Raw genomic sequence first — 21,203 nt, 5'->3', positions numbered from 1 at the left:
AAATTCAGGCAGTAAATAGGTATGAGGTTTTACATACAATGTTTTGGTGACTTTGTTCTGTGTCAATTGCTATTGATGATAAAGTGCCTAATGTGATTGATGTCATCAAATTATGTGTACGGAATACAATGATGTCAGTCACTATGATGGATAAGGTGTCATGAAAAATGTGCACCAAAAACAGTGATGCAAGACAATGAGTGAGATGATAAATATGAGTGACAATGTGATGTCATCAAAACATGTGCACCAAACAGATGTCAATCTCTAGTCTAATGGGATGGTGAATAATATGACATCAAATTATGTGTACCAAAAATAGTGATGTCATGACTTCATGAAAGACTGTGACTGGTCATGACATTGGCTACAAGAAAGATGTGTAAAGACAATAGGAAACTTGCAATCCAGACTGAGCATGCTCAGATGTAAAGGACTATGGATTGGACTATGGGATTATCTGTAGTTACTGCAATATCTTATCTGGAGCTTTCAATAGAATAAACCCCTTACAATGGTCAAGGTAACCATGACTACATTATTTGTGGTTACAAACAATGTAACACAATTGTTTACATGACTGATTAATTCATATTTATCATCACATTTCCCATGATGCAACATTCAGGATATTCAAGATGGCGGGTTTGCAAGTTCCCTATTGTTATACTTTTCAGCCGATCATAAAGTAAGCAAGACAAAAAATGCTATGTAAAATAAAAAAAGTTAACAAAAGCAGATTACAACAAACAAACCAGTTCAATCTCATTTGGGGAGGGCTGTAAAAACTTGAATAAATATTTATGGATAACACCACCCTTTTCCTCTAAATATCATTGGAGATGAAGTCAAAAGTGGGGGGGGGGGGGATATATAAAATGTCATCATGTCAAATTACTAGGGCTCACAGTGTAGTATGTTGATGGCTTCATCATGTACATGTACTGCTATTAATTAGGATCCACAATGAAAATGTTTGGTGTTATATCCCCAAACCTGATTGGCCCTCAGACAATGCTGTTTTTACAAGAATGTGGGTGTAAAGTTAATAAGTTTTAGCAAGTTGGTTTAATGCATGCAAACATAAACCATACCATGTAAGCAAGAGCATGCACACAGACACACACACACCTGTACATACATACATACATACATACATACATACATACATGTACATACATAGTGACACACATATGCACACACATACACAGCCATGCACGCACACACACACACACACACACACACACACACACACACACACACACACACACACACACACACACACACACACACACACACACACACACACACACTCACACACACACACAACTTGCCATACACATAACTCTGTCTTCAGTACCATTAGTTATGTCAAAACATAGAAGTAATGTCTGGTCTGTGCCTCTGTAGAGAATGTACCCTATGACTCCATTTAATAGCTAATGACATGTACAATAATGTGACGTTAGTTCACTAGCCAACACGTGATATAAAAACACACTCTTATGAAATACATACTGTGGTGAATGACATGCACACAACTACCAAAAATGAAATAATGTCAGAAGATCACCAGTTCAGGCATCCCCTAAAATCCAGAGACTTTATAAATACAATGTCAAAAAACGACATCAATGATTATCACATACGCAGTAGTACATTTAGTACATCAAAACAGACATTGTTCATGAAGTTGAAGAAACATCCAATGCCAAAATATTACAATGACTGCATCAAAATTTAGAGTCAAAATTTCAACATCCACAACACATCATGGATTAAAGTCTGTATGTCTCCAACAACATAGTCACAGTTAGTGCAATTCCTTCACATCAATACTCTGGTAAGTATACACAGATTCATCACTTGCGTCGGTGGTGGTAATGTAAATATACGAGTCAATGATACGCCTGGATGACATTCATCATAGTAATTCAAATTCTTCGTCTGTGTCATATTTCACCTCTGCTTCATCTGGTACATCATATGTTGATTCCACTGCACCTGGGTTAACATGATTAATATGTAAATTAATGATTTCAGAAATCTTTTTGTTTTGGATGGTACTGAGATAGGTTAGCATAAACTTTATATATATCTTCTTTATAACCTACTTATTACATTTACATTCGTAGACAAACAAAATAATACATGTTTTGAGGTAGGTAAAAGGAGACCAAAAAAATAGCTATCTTGGTCAATTTAGTTTCATATCAATGACAATGAATGCATCACTGTTCTCTATTGACCACGTATATCAAGTGACTTGTAGGATTTTAATAGTTTTAATCATTACCCCTGACTATATAAAAGTTAGCAATATATTTCTAGATAATGTCTGAGGTGAAACACTTCTCACTATGTGTATAGCCAGCTAACAAACTTTACAAAGTAAGAATGACAGTATCTGCAGTTTTTGATCCAGTAGTCTTATCATTTTCTACATGTATGCTTTATTTACTTTAAAAGTATTTAAATTATTTCAGTATGTATCAATGAGTAATTGAGCCAGGAACTTTCATGATCTTTTTCTGAAAGTATTTTGTAGTTCATTTGTCAGGCAGATGGCCAATTAACTCCTTTTCTCACTGATAATCAGTCAATATTATATGGCTAAAGACTCTTAATTTTAATATTACTAGAATAAATTGACCTTTCCAAGGAGAAGTTAAGATCAAATTTCTTCACAGTAAATTAAATTATTCCAGGACTTTTGATTTTTTAAATTCCAGGAAAGTTGTGAACTTTCAAAGCATGTGTGAAACCTGTCTTCATTACGGCAATAACTTACCAAGTGGTCTGTCTGAAACCTGACTAGATGGATGAAATGGTGGCCAGTGAGATGGTCTTTCATCTGTCAACTCAAACATAGGACGGTCTTCTCCAGATATTACCATCTATGACAAATTAAAAGCACAGTCAGTCAGTTTGTCAGACAGACAGACAGACAGACAGACAGACAGACAGACAGACACAGACACAGACAGACAGAGAAACAGAGTAAGAGACTGAGACAGTGGAGAGAAATCATACGTGTGTTGGAGGGGGGGGGGGAGTGGTTGGCTTCATTCAAAACAAAAGCAACTTGGCAGAAACTTTGTAAAATTTCAAATTACACAATAGTTCTTTGGTGAAAAAACTTTTCAATGAGTGATCTCTGATAGCCTGGAAGACTTTCACAGCTATGTTGGGTTATTATACCGTAGTACAATGTACAGATGAACTGAATAATTCAACCAGAAAGGGAAAAAAATTCATACTTACTTTGTTAATAGTTCGGCAGAAGTCATTAAAATCCTCTTCATCTGCACAAAAGAAACCCTAGTGTAGGAATAAAAGAGTGATCCCAAAAATGGTAAATGTAGCAGCAAAGTCATTTACAAATAATGTTACATGATTGCAAGTTCTCTGCTCACATCAGAGTCATGCCAAAACTGCAATTTAGAAGTTGTAATCAGCTGATCATGATCAGAGTTGGTAGCAAATCTAAGTTCAGAGAGTGTTAGAAACTGATTAGAGAAGATATTACACCAAACTTAAAAGGTGTCAAAGCTGAACAGAATGTAAGTTCAGAAAGTGTTAAAAACTGAACTGTCAATCAAAACTAAGTTTAGAAACAGTTATAAGCTGAAACACAAACCTGTTTTTACCCTCTGACACTACCATTGATTTGATTCAATGTTCAATACCATTTTATGCAGACTTGGATCTCGGTATAAACATACCAACCTATCCCAATGTCTTATCAATCATATTTTCAAACAACATAAAGTACACAACCTTGGTCCATTTTTCAAACCTCTGAACATGGTTACTATACTACTAATATACAATAAATAATATAAATACTTACAAGTGCTATTGAAGGATCTAAATGTTGAATATTCATACGACTTGGGTCTTTGATATGATAACTTTGGTCCGGTATTTGGGCCCACTTGTCTATATCAACCGTAGGCTGAGTTGTGTGGGGATCTAAGTATACTAATGTGTCCTCTGAAAGATAAACAAGGTGACAATATCACGTCTTTACCTATGGTATGCTGAGTGGTATGGGAATCTAAGTATACTAACGTGTCCTCTGAAAAATATATATGGGGGACATTAATCATTATCACGTGTTTTTATCTACGGTAAGCTGAGTGGTATAGTGTAGCGAGTGGAGAATTTACATGTACTTGAGTGCCACCTGTAGAAACAGGATACTATCACTTAAATAGCTCTGTTACAGGCTGAACATTTAAGAGGGGAATCAAAGTAATGTTACATACCCCGAAAAATTAACATATTGTTTTCATTTAAAGAAGGGTTGAACATTACATGCAGGTTTTTGTCTCAATGTTCATTGGTTATCATGACTACAATTAATCTTGTAGAAACAATCATATTGAGAACAACTAACGACACAGGATATGAAGAGAGTGCATGGTGACAATAGTGAAAATGAGTAAATTAAATCGTAATTCTGGGATATGGGTGAAAATGAGAAGATGCAATCATATAGGAATTTCTAAGACTGTGAGATACACCATGTCACTCTGCCCTTGACTGATGTGTGAGGGCGCCCCGTCATGGATTACAGACTGAATTTGTAAGACTGTGACATACGTCGTGTCCCTCTGCCCTCACCGGACTGGTCTCTGAAAGGGGTTAACTGATGTGTGAGGGCGCCCCGTCATGGATTACAGACTATGAATTTCTAAGACATTAGATGAAAACAAGTATGATGAAATGATAAAGGAAACCGATAACTATACTTACTAAAATAACCAATAAAATAATGTGCATGGTTTGGTTTTCCACCTATCACTCCAATCGATTGTTTCATTCTAAAACACTTTTTCAGAGTACTAATATAAAGTGGGTTGATTTCACTCAAGCCTAGTCGTAAAGGAATAAATAATACTAATGGTTTCCATATCTCCTGTGAATCTCCATTACTGGCACCCATCGCTGCTGCCACCGGACGATTCTTTTGACCGGATGATTCTTTTGACTTCCCTTTAATATGTCTACATAGTTTTCCTGTCAGTGAAATATGAAATGAGAAGTCAGTTAATCTTATATCTAACTTTAACCAGCTACACCTGACGTGTGTGACAACTATTTATTTTATTTTGTATACCTTGTGTCTTATATGTCAGAGGTCAGGATGGGCTTCTTTCTTTGTAAACTGTACTAAAAAATGTATTTATAATTTGATAGTGCACATAGGACACTTTAATAAACAAACAACTTAACAAAACATAACATTATTATTTATTTACTGTAAAACTGAAGTACATGTGTCTCAGTGCATTGTACAGACTGAGGTTTAAAATTGCAAAAGTAAATAAGTGAGGAGAGAAAATACACGTAACAGCACAAACAGAGGAAAAAACAACATAACAATAACATCACACAACACAACACATCACATAACACCACACAACATAACATCACATCAAATAACACAATACAACACAACACAACACATCACATCACATAACATCACACAACACCACATCACACTACACATCACATAACATAACACAACATCACAACACAGCATCACATAACATAACATCACACAACACAACATAATATAAAATATCAATAAAATCCCATATCCATTGGCTTTACTTATACTTACTAATATCCTCAGCTACTATAGTGTTATCCATTGCGATATGTATGGCTATAGAACTCCAGTCATCAAATAATGACAATTTTCTTAATACTTGTGCTACTGTGTTAGGACCATACCACTGTCCTATTTCCTTACCCTCACTGACACCCATTTGTGCTGAAAGAAAAGTACATGATGTTGTAAGTATATGTTACTTTAAGAATGTGTATCATTTAAATTTGACCTTGAAGATGAAGGTCAAGGTCAAAAGTTGGTGTCTGAAATTAGAAAGCTTATCTCTAACATAGTGGGTGTCCACACTTGAACAGTGTCTCTAGATATAATACTTCCAATGTTACTGAGTTGAGCAAATCTAGATTGACCTCGAATATGAAGGTGACTGTCTGCTTAGAAAGCTTACCTCTAACAATGTGTTAGAAGACAGATGCTTAAACAGTGTCTCTAGTGGTGTCTCTATGTAGAGACTCTCTTACATATAAAGCTTGATAGATAATTGAACACTTTGCAATGACAGAAATTATAAAGGATTCAATGACAACTTACCAATTTGATGAATAGAATAACAGCTGTCTTTCCTATCTAGAAATGACCTGAGTATCCTATAATATGTATCACTTTGCAATTGTTTGGGTTTCCATCGCCAGTCTGGACAAAAGAGAAGATTTGTATAATTACTTTGTTGACAAACATATTTCCAACATCTGTATGCTTTAACTCTATGGTGTTTATGCTGTACAGGTACAGGTCATATATTTTATAAAAATATAACACATTATTTTTTCAGCATGAGTCATTTACACAGTACTGCTTACTAATCTAGACAGGGTTCTCACCAGTCTCAGTGGAGTGCTGGTCAGTCACTAGTATTCATGCAAATTAAGTTTATCAATTTCAACCAAATCAATTCTTACTATGCGGTGTTAGTTTCTGGTTACAGCAAGTACAGTACATAACTAAACCAAACAAGATGACTGGTTATCATAATTTCATAAATTATGACATTTTTAGTTCTTGTCAGGTAGTGACCAATGACAACCAGTAAGAAGAAGAAGAGTCTTCTTTTAAATAAACTTTCACTTCCTGGTGAGTCATGAACATTATCTATTCACAATGATTCACTTTCTGTTCAAAAAATATGATGGTGTATCACGATACTGAAAACCAATGGATTATAGTTGGAAGATATAACACGGAAGAGAATTGATTCACCAATAACCTCACAAAACATACAAAGAGTGTCGACACAAATGATGGTGTCACATGATGTAACCGTTCCAGTCTTTCACATTGGCAGGATATAAGATATAGATGACATTTTACCCAAGATGCATTGTGGTATTCTATCTGACACCCCCCCCCCCCCCCCCATCATGAAATTGGTATTAGAGTTGTCACCTGTTTGCCCATGAATGAATAAACATTGCATGATTTGGTCTCGTAGCACTTTGACAACGTTATTTAAGTTGTGAACCGTTTACCCATGATGCAGTGCTGTGACCCCCTAATACCATATAAATATTATTCTAGCTGTCATGTTTACCTACAATACAATACAATATTATAATATGATTTGATTCCCTAGCACTATCAACTTGTTATTCAAGTTGTACACTGTTTACCCATGATGCAATGCAACATTCTATGAGATGACACCCTATCTTACCACATACTGTCAAATTCTGATCCAGGTGATTAGAATTGTGTTTGATACTTACCACGTCCTAAATGCCTGAGAATCAAGGCTTGTGCCAGTATCATTTGTCCACATCTAAGCATACAACCCCAGCCATTGTCACCTGTTGGTCCAGTGCCACCTAAAATACATTATACAATAATATTACAATATTATCAACAAAACCTTGTCAATTCTCAGTACCTCTCATAACATTTGACCTGTCACCTCATGCTAGAGGGTCAAAAGAGAACAGGAAGGTCACAACTTATTCTCAGTAACTGTCATAATATTTGACCTCAAGCTAGAGGGTCAAAAAAGAACACGAAGGTCATGACTTATCCTCAGTAACTGTCATAATATTTGACCTCAAGTTAGAGGGTCATAATAGAATACGAAGGTCACAATTTATTCTTAAGCATACCTATAGGCATGTGGACTGGATGTCATACTGTGGACCAAGTAATCAAAATATTGTTATTTTAATCATACCTTAGTAGATGGTAATTATATTCTATTTCAGGTAATGAGATTTTCTCAAAATATACTTTTTACACTCACATATTACTAGTATATCATACCTAATTCACAAAATTTAGAATTGAGATATGTAAGATATGTAAATGTTTGATTATTAGATTCTCAGACATCACAATGCATGGTGTGAATACTAATTTTAGAAATGCAACAAAACAAATTTACTTTACGTGCGTGTGTGTGTGTGTGTGTGTGTGTGTGTGTGCATGCATGCATGCATGCGTGTGTGTGTGTGTATGTATGAAGGTGTGTATGTGTGAATTAGTTTGTGTGTATCATGTGTATGTAAATATAGTATATGTGTATATGCATAGATTTGTATGAAGAATGAAGTTCTGCATGTGTGTGTGTGTGTGTGTGTGTGTGTGTGAATACATGTATGTATGGTGTGTCTCTGTGTGCATGTATACGTCATTGTGTATGTATATACCGGTATATGTGTATGTGACAGTGCAATGTCTAACATGTGTCTATGTCTGTGTGACTGTCACATGTGACTGTCTTACATGTCTATGTCTGTGATGTCATACTACTATGACTAATTTTGGAAAAATGAAAGAGAGGTCTCCTTTTGACATTGATGTCAAATCAAACAAAACAGGGTTACACAAAGATTTTATTTTGCGTTATGAATGAACACAATATTTAGATGTACCCTCTGTGAAGTCTGATGTACTACAAAATTTAACCTAGATGTGAAATCTCACATACTAAATAGAATTTACTATCAGTAGTAATGTACAATCTAAATCAATATACATGTTCATAAGTTTTTGTTAGTAAATGATTTTAACCTAACAGTGCGATATGTAAAATGAGATAGAAGGTATTTCTACTTGATGTCCCCATTTCATATGTCAACACAGACCTATGTCTAGAGTACCATTAATATAGCATTAAGTAAACATCATGAAACTGAAACCATGTCCTACTTCCCATCACGTGAAACAAACTCACTGGAATTAGAATTAGAATATATATATTTATATAATTTATATATATTACATTACATGTTCTTCTCGTGTTCACTTCACTTCATTAACAATCCAGATAAATCATTCATGATTAATTGTCTACTACTCATACTTGGCCTATATAAAGTTAATTAATGTACACCATTATATCCATACAATACATGATATGAATGAAATAACTGTTGCACTCATATCCAACCTGTTACAGTCCAATCCATAAATCAAGTCAAACACAGTGTTACTCATTCCTCAGTATGTAATAAGCTATTCATGTAATTGACCCTGAGGAAATGTACATGTGATCTTGTCTTTATTCTGACTGAATAATTATGTATCATAGCATCCCATCTGAATACTAATGAGGAATAAGTCATCTAGTACACTCATACATAAGTAATGAAATGACTGCTTTCCTTGAATATCTATGGCGATTCAACTTTAGACAGAGCAATTCTATAAATTAGCATTTATACTAACAGAGCTGAGTAGTAGACTGACTGTACAACAGATGCACACTGTAAACATGGAAATTTTATGCTAAAGGTTTATTTTTTGGCTTTATTAATTTTGCTGGAAAACTATACCATAAAAATAAATAGTGACTAAAATGCTTTCTTGTCCATAAGCACAATGCACTAGTCTGGTAATTAGTAAATATTAGTCTTATTCTTCGAACTATGTGTGTGGTGACGTCAATCGTATCACCACATGATTAGAACCATCTCAGAGGGTTGAATTGAATTGTATAATATAAATATAACTACCATATTCAATGCTGTTGCAGGAAATTGTACAATGATAAAATTGTTATAGCGATATGCCAAGCATGGATGGGGAAAAGTGACAGCAAAATCCCAACACGAGTGGACTGTAGGCTAATAGGAATAGAATTAGACCACCTCATCAGCAAGAATGTACTTAGAAGTTTGGTCAGCTGTACATATTTGAGTCAATACATCTGTCTTACCTATTGCAGTGAAATTCTTCCTATAAGTAATCCATATCTTAGACCGTATATCACTGTGTAGTTCACCTCTGTCTTCTAGTAAATTGTAACTTTTTCCTAAAATATATACACTTTCATTTGTCCTTGGGAAGTCTTCAAATTCTAACGGCGCACTCTCGTATGTCACACATGCTGTAAAATAGAAATAATATATAAATGATTGTACTTTTTACTGCTTTGCCTAATCCCTTCACTAAATGATCAAAAAGACCCCCCCCCCCCCAACACACACATTTGGAACCATAAATCATACAACAAACAATGAGTCTTGAAAATTGAGCACTAACCAGTTGAAATACAAACTTTTTATTATCAGACATCCGTTAACACATGTAATTTGATTCATACACATCATTTTTTTGATAATTATCATGAACAGTATTACTGCTGGGACAATGGGACCAAACTGAAGCTTTTCAAACACATCCTTTCTCAATATATTAGAGGTGAAGGATACTCCTATGTAAAGTAAACACTCCAACACAATGCCACTTTATCACTGAAACCACCTTGATACAAATTATAAAATACAAGTCAAGGCCGAACTAACCCAGACTGATAGGAGTTGTAGAACAATAAGTAGTTTGTCCTTTCCTTGAGGCTAAACAGGTGTAAAACTGGATGCAACACTATAAATCATGTAAAACTGGATGCAACACTATAAATCATGTCAAGGCTACTCTATACCATATTCACATCCTATACAAATATACAGGACTACTGTTTGCCATTACAATTTCTTTGTTCTGTTCTTTGAAAAATCCTCCAAATATGTTCTGAATTTCAAACAAGACCTAATAATGCATGGGGGGGGGGGGGGGTAAATTATTAAAAACTGAAGGTCCACAGTGTCTTTATATTATTAAGTTTGTATAAGCTGCTTAGTTTAATCATAGACCCTCCACCCACAGTGGAGGGTCTATGATTTCATCATGGAAGTATAACCTGTGAGTTATACTTCCATGGTTTCATAATTATTTTCATTTACTATGGCTTCATTACCATGGTCATCCTCAGTACATTTCAACAATAATCATAGAGTTTCACACTGTTTGACAGTGTGGTTGTCTAGGTAACCAACTTGAGTTATGTATTCAAGGGCAACTCAAGATAGTAGACAAACATTCAGTCAGCCAGTCATGACCCTAACTAACCCTAATAGTACCTTATGTTGTTATCTCTGTCTTTATATTTCATTCAGAACACATTTGGTTTGGCAGAATACCAAAAAACAAAAGTCAGTTTAACTCACTAAATTTGTAAATCAACATGTGTTCAATAATCTGTCTTATTTATATTTTCTTTCTAAATTCTGCTTTTCACAGTTACTGATACTCGAAGCACTAAAATTCATTACAACCATGAAGTCTTGACAAGTAAGGAATCTGCGCATGAAGACAGAATGACGCGTCAGCCGTCATGTCTGACCATCAATAAGCATATATAGGGTTACAAATAAAACATAGCTATGAGAATAAAGATGGACCATGACGTGTCCTACACGTGAAAATAATACCTGGCATCCCATATGACGACATTGAACTTGGTGTACAGGGAGGTGACCCTGAGCGAGTTGAAAGTAGTTCATGTAAGTAAAATACTGGAGTTACAATCATGACAGCCTCGACACTTCTCTACAATTTAACCGCAGTAGTCAACAAACAAACACTGCACTGTGTCTATTGTGAAACTCGACGCGTTCCCCGTGATGCCACCAAACAAAGGAAAATGCAATGGTCACGAGACACGATACCATAGCCCTACAGGTCAGTAAACACCGGACTACGCACACCAGAAACAGGAAGTGTAAACGACGGGATAATAACAGTGTTGAAATTTGTGGCGTGGGCAGTACACAACAATACGGAACACCGTGGTAGGATATCAAAGAACGCTATAATCCTGTTTCGGATACCTTGATCATGACACGTATTATAACCGAGCGTGTATTCTTAAATAAGAAATGATCTCATTCATCACAAATATTTTGAGTGAGTTACATATTGTTGTCAGCTGCGTGATCGATCAGCTGTTTGACCCTGATCGCATATAGGAGGCAGAGTAAAGTAAAACGTAAGATCGAACAGACAATAAGCACACACATTGTTATATACATCGAAGAACTGTTTGAAATCCTGCGTTTGAGATCGCTTAATGAAACATTCACCGACAAATGGGCGATAACTTACCCGAATTACTCATTGCGACGTCCATTTTGAAAATCCAACAACAACATTTAGAGTACGCATGCTCAATAGTTGGCTATACCAAGGCTTTTGATTCGATGAAAGTTCAATAGCAAAGAATTTTGAACCTATCAGAGTCCCCCTTACACTGTACACAACTCGGGAATGCGTCCAACGTGGATGTGCGACGTGGTGGGTTGTATTACTTTTACTCAAGAAGCGAAATACTTCATCATTGAAAATATTCCTTGATGCAAGGTCAGTCTAGTCTACGATTTGTGCGGCATCTAGACATTCATTTCAAAATAATGCTGTCAGACAGTCAAGGCCAAGCAGATTGTCTGTCTTGTAATTGTTGATTTGATATCTCAGAGATATCTGATAACTTTTTGTTATGATTAATATCTTTAATGTATGCACTGTAATTGGGTTGTTGAACTTATTAAGTTATTTTAGCTTATTTTGTAACTTACAACATAACCCTGCATAAATACTTAGGGAGCCCCAGACAACCATATGTACAGATCATCGTAAACCACAGCTTCTTTTATGGCACCGTCAACAATTTTGTTATTTCGCAGTGTCGCGGAAGAAATAACAGCTCTGGTTTGCGAGAATAGCGCAGATTGGATGAGAGTTAGTGATTGATTTCTTAATTATGCACCCTTGCTTATTAAACTTATTTATAAATTCCAGCACAATAATAAAACATTGTACATATTTTTGCAATATATTTATACAGTTGCACAGACACAGATTTGATGTATGTTATTTCACATTCTTTTTAAATATAAAAAAAATAACTCATTTGTTTTATTAATTAAAAATACCGCCAATGGCGTTGTAGCACAACTGTACAGTTTTTAAAAATGTTTATCCATATGCTAGTCCATGCTAACAATAGGTGTTCATTTGCTGAATAACTATCCAGTTGCCTATCCAACCATGTTGCTATCTTTACGACAAATGCTATCATTTGGCTGTTGCTATGGGCGTGGTCATGTTGTTAGATATATATGCATACATTTGTGTATGTTTTTGTTCACTTGTGTATGAATTCCTGATATTGTCTTTGCAATATACGTGATCATTTGGCTGTTGCTATGGGCGTGGTCTTCTTGCTAGGCAAATTTACATACATTTTTTGAATGTTTATTCTATTGTCTATTAAACCCCATTGTTATCTTTGTGAAATACACCATTGTTTGGCTGTTGCTATGGGCGTGGCCATGGTTACTAGGGTATTTGCATACATTTTTTGAATGTTTATTCATTTGTCTTTCTATTCCTGTTGTTATCTTTGCAATATACGTGATTATTTGACTGTTGCTATGGGCTTGGTTTTGTTGCTATGCAAATTTACATACATTTTTTGAATGTTTATTCAATTGTCTATTAAACCCTGTTGTTATCTTTGTGAAATACACCACCGTTCGGCTGTTGCTATGGGCGTGGTCATGGTTGCTAGGGTATTTGCATACATTTTTGAATGTTTACTCACTTGCCTACTAGATGATGTTATTATTTGACCAAAATATACTGCCATTTGGTTGTTGCTAAAGGGCGTGGTCATGGTCACTAGGGCCAATTTTGTCAAAATATTTTGAAGAAAATCTGCAGAATAACAGTTTCATAAACATCTTGCCAAGTTTCAGACTCATTGACCAAGTACTTTTTGAGATATAAGTTTTTGACCAAAAATGAACATTCTTACACCTAATTTGCATATCACCCATGGAATCATTGTATGCTTAATATATCTTCGTCCATACATCCCTAAATGCATCCCCATTAAATTTCAGCCCAATCTGCTCAGTAGTTTTGGAATTATAGATTTTTAACCAAAAAGACACATTTGTAGCCCTAATTTGCATATCACTGATGAAATCATCATGTCATGAACAAATCTTACTTTACACCCCCTAAAGAATCTTCCAACCAAACTTCGTACCAATCTGCCCAGTAGTTTCTGAGTTTAAGTTTTTTGACCAAAAATCACATTTTTTGACCCAAATCACACACCTGTGATGCGATCATTTTGATTTGAACAATTTCCCAACTAGACACCCAAGGTAATGGACCCACCAAATATCATGGCAATCAGTTCAGCAGTTTTTGACTTTAAGTTGTTTACACACACACACACACACACACACACACATCCACACACACACACAGACAGACAGACAGACGCCGGGCGATCCCTATAGCACTACTGAACCTCAGTTCAGTTGTGCTAAAAATCAAAAATTAATACCCTTGTTTTCATATGGCCACTCTCAAATGACAAAATCCTAATTTCTTGAATATTCTTTGTAAACTAACATAAAATATAAAGAGAAACAGAATTAGGTATCTCTTGTATGTGTAGGACACTGATAATTAGTGTACATAGTACCATTAATATTTTTTGAATATTTTCCTTTTCTTTTAAATCAGTCGACCCACACACTTTGATTAGAGAATCTATGGCAAAAGTTATCAATGAAATGTTGACCTATCAAATTAAAACTTACCTAAATTTGGATAATCCATGTGACTGAGAGTGCTGTAGGGCAATGCATAATGCAAATTAGCCATCGTTGTCACTCAAACCAGGTCAGGGTAAAAAGAGCGGGAACTACGATCCAAGGCTTGTCCACACACAAGGTGTCATTGAAAGGGGATAATGAAATAGCGCCCTCAATGAGTGAGTAGAAGAAAGGGCAGCACAGTCAGCTGCAATGAATGCTGTCTTGCAAAAGGTTACAACAGTGAGTTCAGTATAAGTAATTATATATGCAAGTAATTGATCTTTTGAGTTGACTTTGTGTTCTATAATCGATTATTGATTCTGTTATTACTTGATTTGTAGACTGTAAAATCATTCAAAAAGTTAGGTGATGTAGTAAATATGTAGTCAGTTTAGAGTTAAGTCAGTGAAGTGTGACAAGTTGTTACAATTGTCACCTACTCAGTACTGTCTGAGTCTGGAGGCAAAGGTTAACACAGTGACTTCACTTTGTTCTAGAAAGTAGATTCTCAGTACAATTTACTCAAGCAAGTAAGTTACCTGTACAGTGCCTTGTTATCTTATACCAGAGATATATTATTTGAATCACGGAAGGAAAGCAGATTCCCATTTTCATTATTAGTATATATTTTAGTGTTTAATAAAATTATTTTGCTATGACTGAATGTTTTAGTAAATCACTGTGACTGGTGGTACATCAGTGTAAGGTTGGTCTGTTAAATTCATGAAATCTACTATACAGGCTACCATTTAGTATTATCTTTTCATCATGACAACTTTGTTCCATACATGGTGTATACTCTTTGACAGGAGCTACTACCATGGCTTTGACCAAACAAGAAGTAGATTTATATATAATCAGAACTGAATAACAATGATTTAACAATTACACTAATTCCTTAATGTCACAGTAGAATACATATGGAATGTTTGTCATTGTTTGCATTCCTGTATATGTAACCATAAACTTATAAACACCATAACAAGTGGTAACAGCTGGACCCTTTAACAAAAAATATAATTCCTGCAGCAAATTTGTGTGACTCGAGATATGGTTTTATATTGCATGGTGTGTGGACTTAAACGATCTAGAAACCTGTGTTATTTTACCCCTTTCACATATTATTGGCCAAATATTTTATTCTGATCGAAACATATGTAGTGGAGTGTACACACTGATGAATCACACAGTATAATATCAGGGGTATACTTTAACCTTTAATACATGTAGTTTGTATCATGTCATCATTAGTAATCTCTGTAGAAATAAATCATTGGAAAACTGAGATACTTACCTTTAACAGGTTGCGACATCAGTCTGATTAATATTCATTTTCATGCTCTATTGCAGCTTACCAAGTACACAGTGTTGCGTAGTCACAGAATAACCAGTACAGCTATGAGTACATTGAAAGGTAAAACCAGTACTTCCTGGACTATAAATAGAATTGGGTCAAAGGTCAACTCAAGTTGTTTTTGTTTACTCCAGTGAAATACAGTGAAGTGTGTTGCTTGTGTTGCATGATTTGTTAACAAAGCTTACAATTTGTAGTGTAACTGAATAGTCATTTTGTTTATCCGATTTTCAGATTTTTGTATTTTATTTATCAATTTGTGAATGCTAAATTTTATGTTTCTAGTAGTTAGGAATATTTAAACATTACTACTGGCCCTAACTTTGTTACTGGGTTTGACTTGAAACATCAGCAGGAATTAATAGATGTATATATGATATGTTTTGGAATTATAAAATATGGACCACTTTTGTTTTAAAATATGGGTCTTTGATAGTTAAAACTGTTAGACACTTTTGCAAACATGCTGTCTGGATACAACATTGTTCTTGGTTTATTATGCCTTTGAGTTATATAATAATCATCCAATATGTTTTGTTATGGATTTTTGTCAACATTTTATCTGACAATTACTTTTTAAAATTTCTTCATATCAATTAATGTCACGATCACAATCATTTGTACTCTCAGTATTGGTAGTATTGTGTGAATTGTTTGTCTAGAGGCATAGCATGGCATTGAATCTCTTATGGAAAAAAAACATTCAGGTATGAGGTATTCAAGTGAAGAGAGATCCAGACCTGAGATTCGAAGCCACATATCTATCCTCTAGACTACTAAATTATATAATTGTGATATGAATTATTTGTACCTCATTTGTTTGCCTACAAGTTAATCTGTTGTGGTATAATCGTGATCACAGCATATCACAAGTCACCATATGACACACAGTATATACATACACCAGCTTGGAGGTAGTGTTGAATGATACAACAACATGACATACTTTGGTACTATAATACATCACATCTGATTTAGATTGCTGTGTCCAGGCACTTGACATACTTACACTCTTTCATAGGGGTGGAAGGGTCCACTTTGAGGGAATATCACAAATATGAAAAAAAGTATGAAATAGGATTAAGTATCTTGGTTCATAATAATGTATCTATTAGTTTGGTAGCAATAAACATTACAATGAAAATAAACAGGGACTTTGTTGGGCGATGCATAAAAACTCTGTAAACATAGAATTAACATGTGTGTGAGGTGAATTCTATCTTTGAATACTCTGTTTCAATACGTCAAATATTGAGATATACAAAAATAAACATGAATAAACTACATACCATATTGCTGCTGACACCCCTATGTTTATAATGGTGTGAACCAAATTAAGCGGGAATGATACCAAGCTGACACAGTTCATTTTGGAAGGGTTTCATGTAATAGTTGTGATTTTGATTTTTTGAACCATGTCTACCACTACAGATCCTCCTGTGCATGATATGATCAAACCGTTGTCATGGTTACTGGGCAAGTGGAAGTCTGAGGAAGCCACCGGAATATATCCAACCATAAAAACATTTCAGTATGATGACTTGATTGAGTTTAGTCATGTTGGACAACCAATGATCAATGTGAGGTCAGTGCTAAGGTCAAGGACAAAGTCAAGGTGCTGTTTGTAGACCATTGATTTAGTCCTAACAGTTAGCTGTTGGTGTATAGTTGATCATCACTTAGAAAAAGTTATTTATAAGATATGCAGTGTACCTTTTATCAATATCCATTCTCTGTATATTGAGTCTAGGACCAGTTGATTGTCATGTAAATACGCAATGGTATATTTCAGTTTCAAGCTTTACCACATGTGATAGTAATACTGTTATATAGATAGACATACCATGCACACATGCACACACACACACACACACACACACACACACACATACACACACATGTACTCTGCTACATTTGCATACATCAACAAAGTCAAATTTAAAACCAAGTTAACCAATATAGTCTACACAATATAGCTGTTTATTTTCACACAGTCATAAATTGTTGAAAGCTTATATTAGCAGTTAACTTTACTAGTAGAGTAACTTTTTTGATTTAGTAGAGGAGATTGGTACATCAATCTGAAGTTACACTGACAAAATAATTATTAGTTCTAGTAGTATGTTGTATGTATCTAGTTCATCAGATGACCTATTGAGGTCAACTGAGGTCAAGACTATGTAGGTCACAACATGTCTGTGTAGTAATTGGTCATGAACATGATAGTCAAAATGATAACAGAGATTTTGTGTGCTAATTTTCATGCATTTTATAAATTTGAAATTACAAATTTTTGTTTGTCACAAAAACATGATAAGATGTAGGAAAGTGTGGACTCAGAGCAGATGATACAAATCATGGTTATGATAAGGAGTCTATTATTTCTATCCCTATATATACATGTATAAACCTAACCCAACCCAACCATCGTAACTCCCTAGCTTAAATACAAATGTATCTATGGTAGGCAGGCCACTATTCTAGATTTTTCCACATAGAGGCGCTGAACTGAGTAGTGTCATTTCAAGAGAACATCATTTATCAGTGTATCAGGGACTGCAGTTGACAGATTCTAATCTGTGCATCAAAAATCAAAAATCAATCAAAAATAGGCAATCAAAGAGATTAACAACATAATTGTTCAAACTTTTTATTCAAATTTATCAGATGAAAGATATTTTTTACAATTTACAAGTACTTATACGATATACATGTAGTAACTTTTTCGCCAATGCTTGCATATCTTTCTTATCCCTATTATCCCCATCAATGTCCAAGCCAGTATTGGTGGTAAACCATTAATATACACAAATGATGTCAGTTTTTGAGTTGCCATGGTTTCCAATAATTACCACCATGTGGATTTATGTCTTATTCTCCATCAGTATCCAAGCCAGTATTGTTGGTTAACTTTGATGTACACAGGTGTTATTTGTCAATTTCCAAGCCCTCTTTTCCCCCATTATGTTTTTTGATTGTATCTCTTGTCCATATATTCTCCATCAGTATCTAAGCCAGTATTGGTGGTAAACACAGAATTTCAGTGGTTACAGTCAATTTCTGAAGCCATGTTTTTTTTCCCAATAATTGTTTGTGTTTTACCTATTGAGATATATTTCTGCTCCATATTTCCTATATCATTGATCATACCAGTATTCAGTGGTGGTAAATAATTAAATAAATTCACCTAAAATTTAAAGGGCTGTTGTCAAACATCTATGTCCTCTATGTTTGGTTTTCCAAAATTATTTTAATTTTGGGTACATCTGTTGTCAAAATTTTCTCCATTAGTGCGCATTCCAGTATTGATGGTAAACCAATGCACAGAGAAGAAGGCTTCCTACGTTTTCAACCCAATACATCCAATGTGGCTTATATCATATCACATAATTTTGGTAAGTTGGCCATCTATCTATGCTGTAGTACTCTGTTATCATCTTGATTTTGCCAATTAAACACATATACATGTAGCAAAAGAGCGACACATTTACTTTAAATGGCTGCTATTGCAATAGATATTAACCTTGTCAAACTTACTAATGTAGTGGAAAACAAAACTAATTTGTTATTAAACTAAGTTGGAGTAGTTAATGAGATTGTGATATATTAAGTATTGATACTTCCCATATTTGGTGTAATATTTTGGTAATTTATCTTTTGCAGTCTCACAATTAGTAATTTGATTTCTTTCACTACAGGCATTACAGAGATGTCAGAGGGAGAGATTACAGACTGTAGCATTCATTTTGAATCTCGTACTATTAGTGGTATGAGTTTTGGATCAGAACCAAGGGTTATCAAGGTAAGGACCAATCAATCAATCAATCAATCAAATGGAATTCTAATCTGTCACTTACATTTTTTTTTAAATCCAGTCATTTCTGCTTTAGCACACTTGTGTTGATTACTGCTAGCAATTAACTTACAAATGTTAAATTAATCTGTGGTTTTTGTCTTATGTTTACAGATAGTTCGGGATTTTAAATTGATGGATACAGACACCTTGGAACAGACTGTGTTGATGGAAACCACAAAGACTCCACTCACAAAACATCTGTACATCAAATATAAGAAACAATAAGTAGATATTCAACAAGACATGATGTAGAAAGACTGTAATAATCTGTAGATTACACATTCATATGTTCCTGAAACCTTTTGAAATTTCAAAGGACATCTGGAAACTCTTGCAAAAATATGACCAACTCCTGGAAAATTTATTGACTGAAATATCAACAGTACTGTTGTAAAGTTTTGATTAGATAGGTGAGAAATGTATGTTCAAAAGTAGGTGTTTTGACAAATAAAATGTATTTCACTGGTCAATACTCCTGGGAAATGACCAAAGTTGATCTGAATAATCCTGGAAATCTGACAAAAAAAACCTGGAAAGTTCTGGACTTTTATTTGAATTTAAGTCTATGAATACTGACTGATGGTGTATAATCATTGCTGTATCTAATTTCATTTTATACTTATATTCTTTTGATAAATGATGTAACTGATCAAGCTCATGTAGATCCTCAGAATAAAGGACGCCCTCTAGTGTCAATACAATATGAATACTAGTATGTGAAAGCTTGTGAAAGTCCTAAAGTTTTATTGTATTTACTCTAGCTGGACACAAAGCAATGGTGTGTGAAATTTGGTGATGTTTATTTTCAACAACAAAAAATGGAAAAATGTGTTGTAATATGGTCATGAAATGATGACGGAAGTACATCATTCAGGAATTAACCTGTACGGTCATTTAATAGAGGATACTATTTCTTGGCATGGCCTAACAATTTGAAATACAACAAAATATAAACTATAATTTATTTCTTCAGTTGGAGGTGATACGATCATGAAAATTGCAGTGTTGTTGTGAGATTAGCTCATTCATTATAAGATTTAACATGTTATCACTAATTATAGCCTACTAGTAGGAAGAATGTTTTTGAAATATCAGTGTTCAAGTAGTAATTTAATGAGAATCTATGAAATGTTTACATTATTCTTCAGGTTATCTCAGTACACAACATAGATATGTAGAAGACTCATTACATGCAGTCAATACAACTTACAACTCTTTCTATCAAAATTGGTCTCCAAACATTTAGCAAATGTTGGCAGAATGCAACACTAATCTAATGTTTCCTATGATATGTAATATATGTCTGCTTTTGGTTTTACACATTGTAGTATGGTATAACAAATCTTTGGAATCAAATACAGTTTTCTGTGCACTGCATTATAATTAATACAAATTAATTGTACATTATTTTCAATGGTTTTATGTTTTCCTTACTACATTCAGATGTAGCAAAAATTATAATACTCTTACAGTTTC

The 21,203-nt window shown here is 34.5% G+C and overlaps 2 protein-coding genes across 4 annotated transcripts; one reads left to right on the top strand and one right to left on the bottom strand.

Annotated features, from left to right (window-relative positions):
• Window positions 1-1,302: 1,302 nt before the first annotated feature.
• LOC144441945 (cysteine protease ATG4B-like) lies at window positions 1,303-14,617 on the bottom strand. Of its 3 annotated transcripts, none has more exons than XM_078131213.1 (10): window positions 14,521-14,617; window positions 9,780-9,950; window positions 7,345-7,443; window positions 6,173-6,274; window positions 5,633-5,785; window positions 4,762-5,025; window positions 3,854-3,996; window positions 3,265-3,321; window positions 2,792-2,897; window positions 1,303-2,004 (listed from the first exon to the last, which is right to left on the bottom strand). In XM_078131213.1, exons 1-10 carry the CDS (start codon window positions 14,582-14,584, stop codon window positions 1,925-1,927), a joined length of 1,239 nt encoding a protein of 412 aa, XP_077987339.1. In that variant the 5' UTR covers window positions 14,585-14,617; the 3' UTR covers window positions 1,303-1,924. The 3 variants fall into 3 exon arrangements, with proteins under 3 accessions (XP_077987339.1, XP_077987340.1, XP_077987338.1); XM_078131214.1 differs by lacking the exon at window positions 14,521-14,617 and adding an exon at window positions 12,008-12,039; XM_078131212.1 differs by lacking the exon at window positions 14,521-14,617 and adding an exon at window positions 11,335-11,488.
• Window positions 14,545-20,318, top strand: LOC144441946 (peroxynitrite isomerase THAP4-like). The gene is made up of 6 exons (XM_078131215.1): window positions 14,545-14,757; window positions 15,868-15,931; window positions 17,303-17,456; window positions 19,163-19,266; window positions 19,570-19,673; window positions 19,839-20,318. Exons 1-6 carry the CDS (start codon window positions 14,728-14,730, stop codon window positions 19,950-19,952), a joined length of 570 nt encoding a protein of 189 aa, XP_077987341.1. The 5' UTR covers window positions 14,545-14,727; the 3' UTR covers window positions 19,953-20,318.
• The last annotated feature ends 885 nt before the right edge of the window (window positions 20,319-21,203 follow it).

This window comes from Glandiceps talaboti, chromosome 11 (assembly GCF_964340395.1).
Source record: "Glandiceps talaboti chromosome 11, keGlaTala1.1, whole genome shotgun sequence".
Classification (NCBI taxonomy): Eukaryota; Metazoa; Hemichordata; class Enteropneusta; family Spengelidae; genus Glandiceps; species Glandiceps talaboti.
Note: the sequence above shows the minus strand (reverse complement) of the source record. Positions and strands in the feature narration are given on the sequence as shown.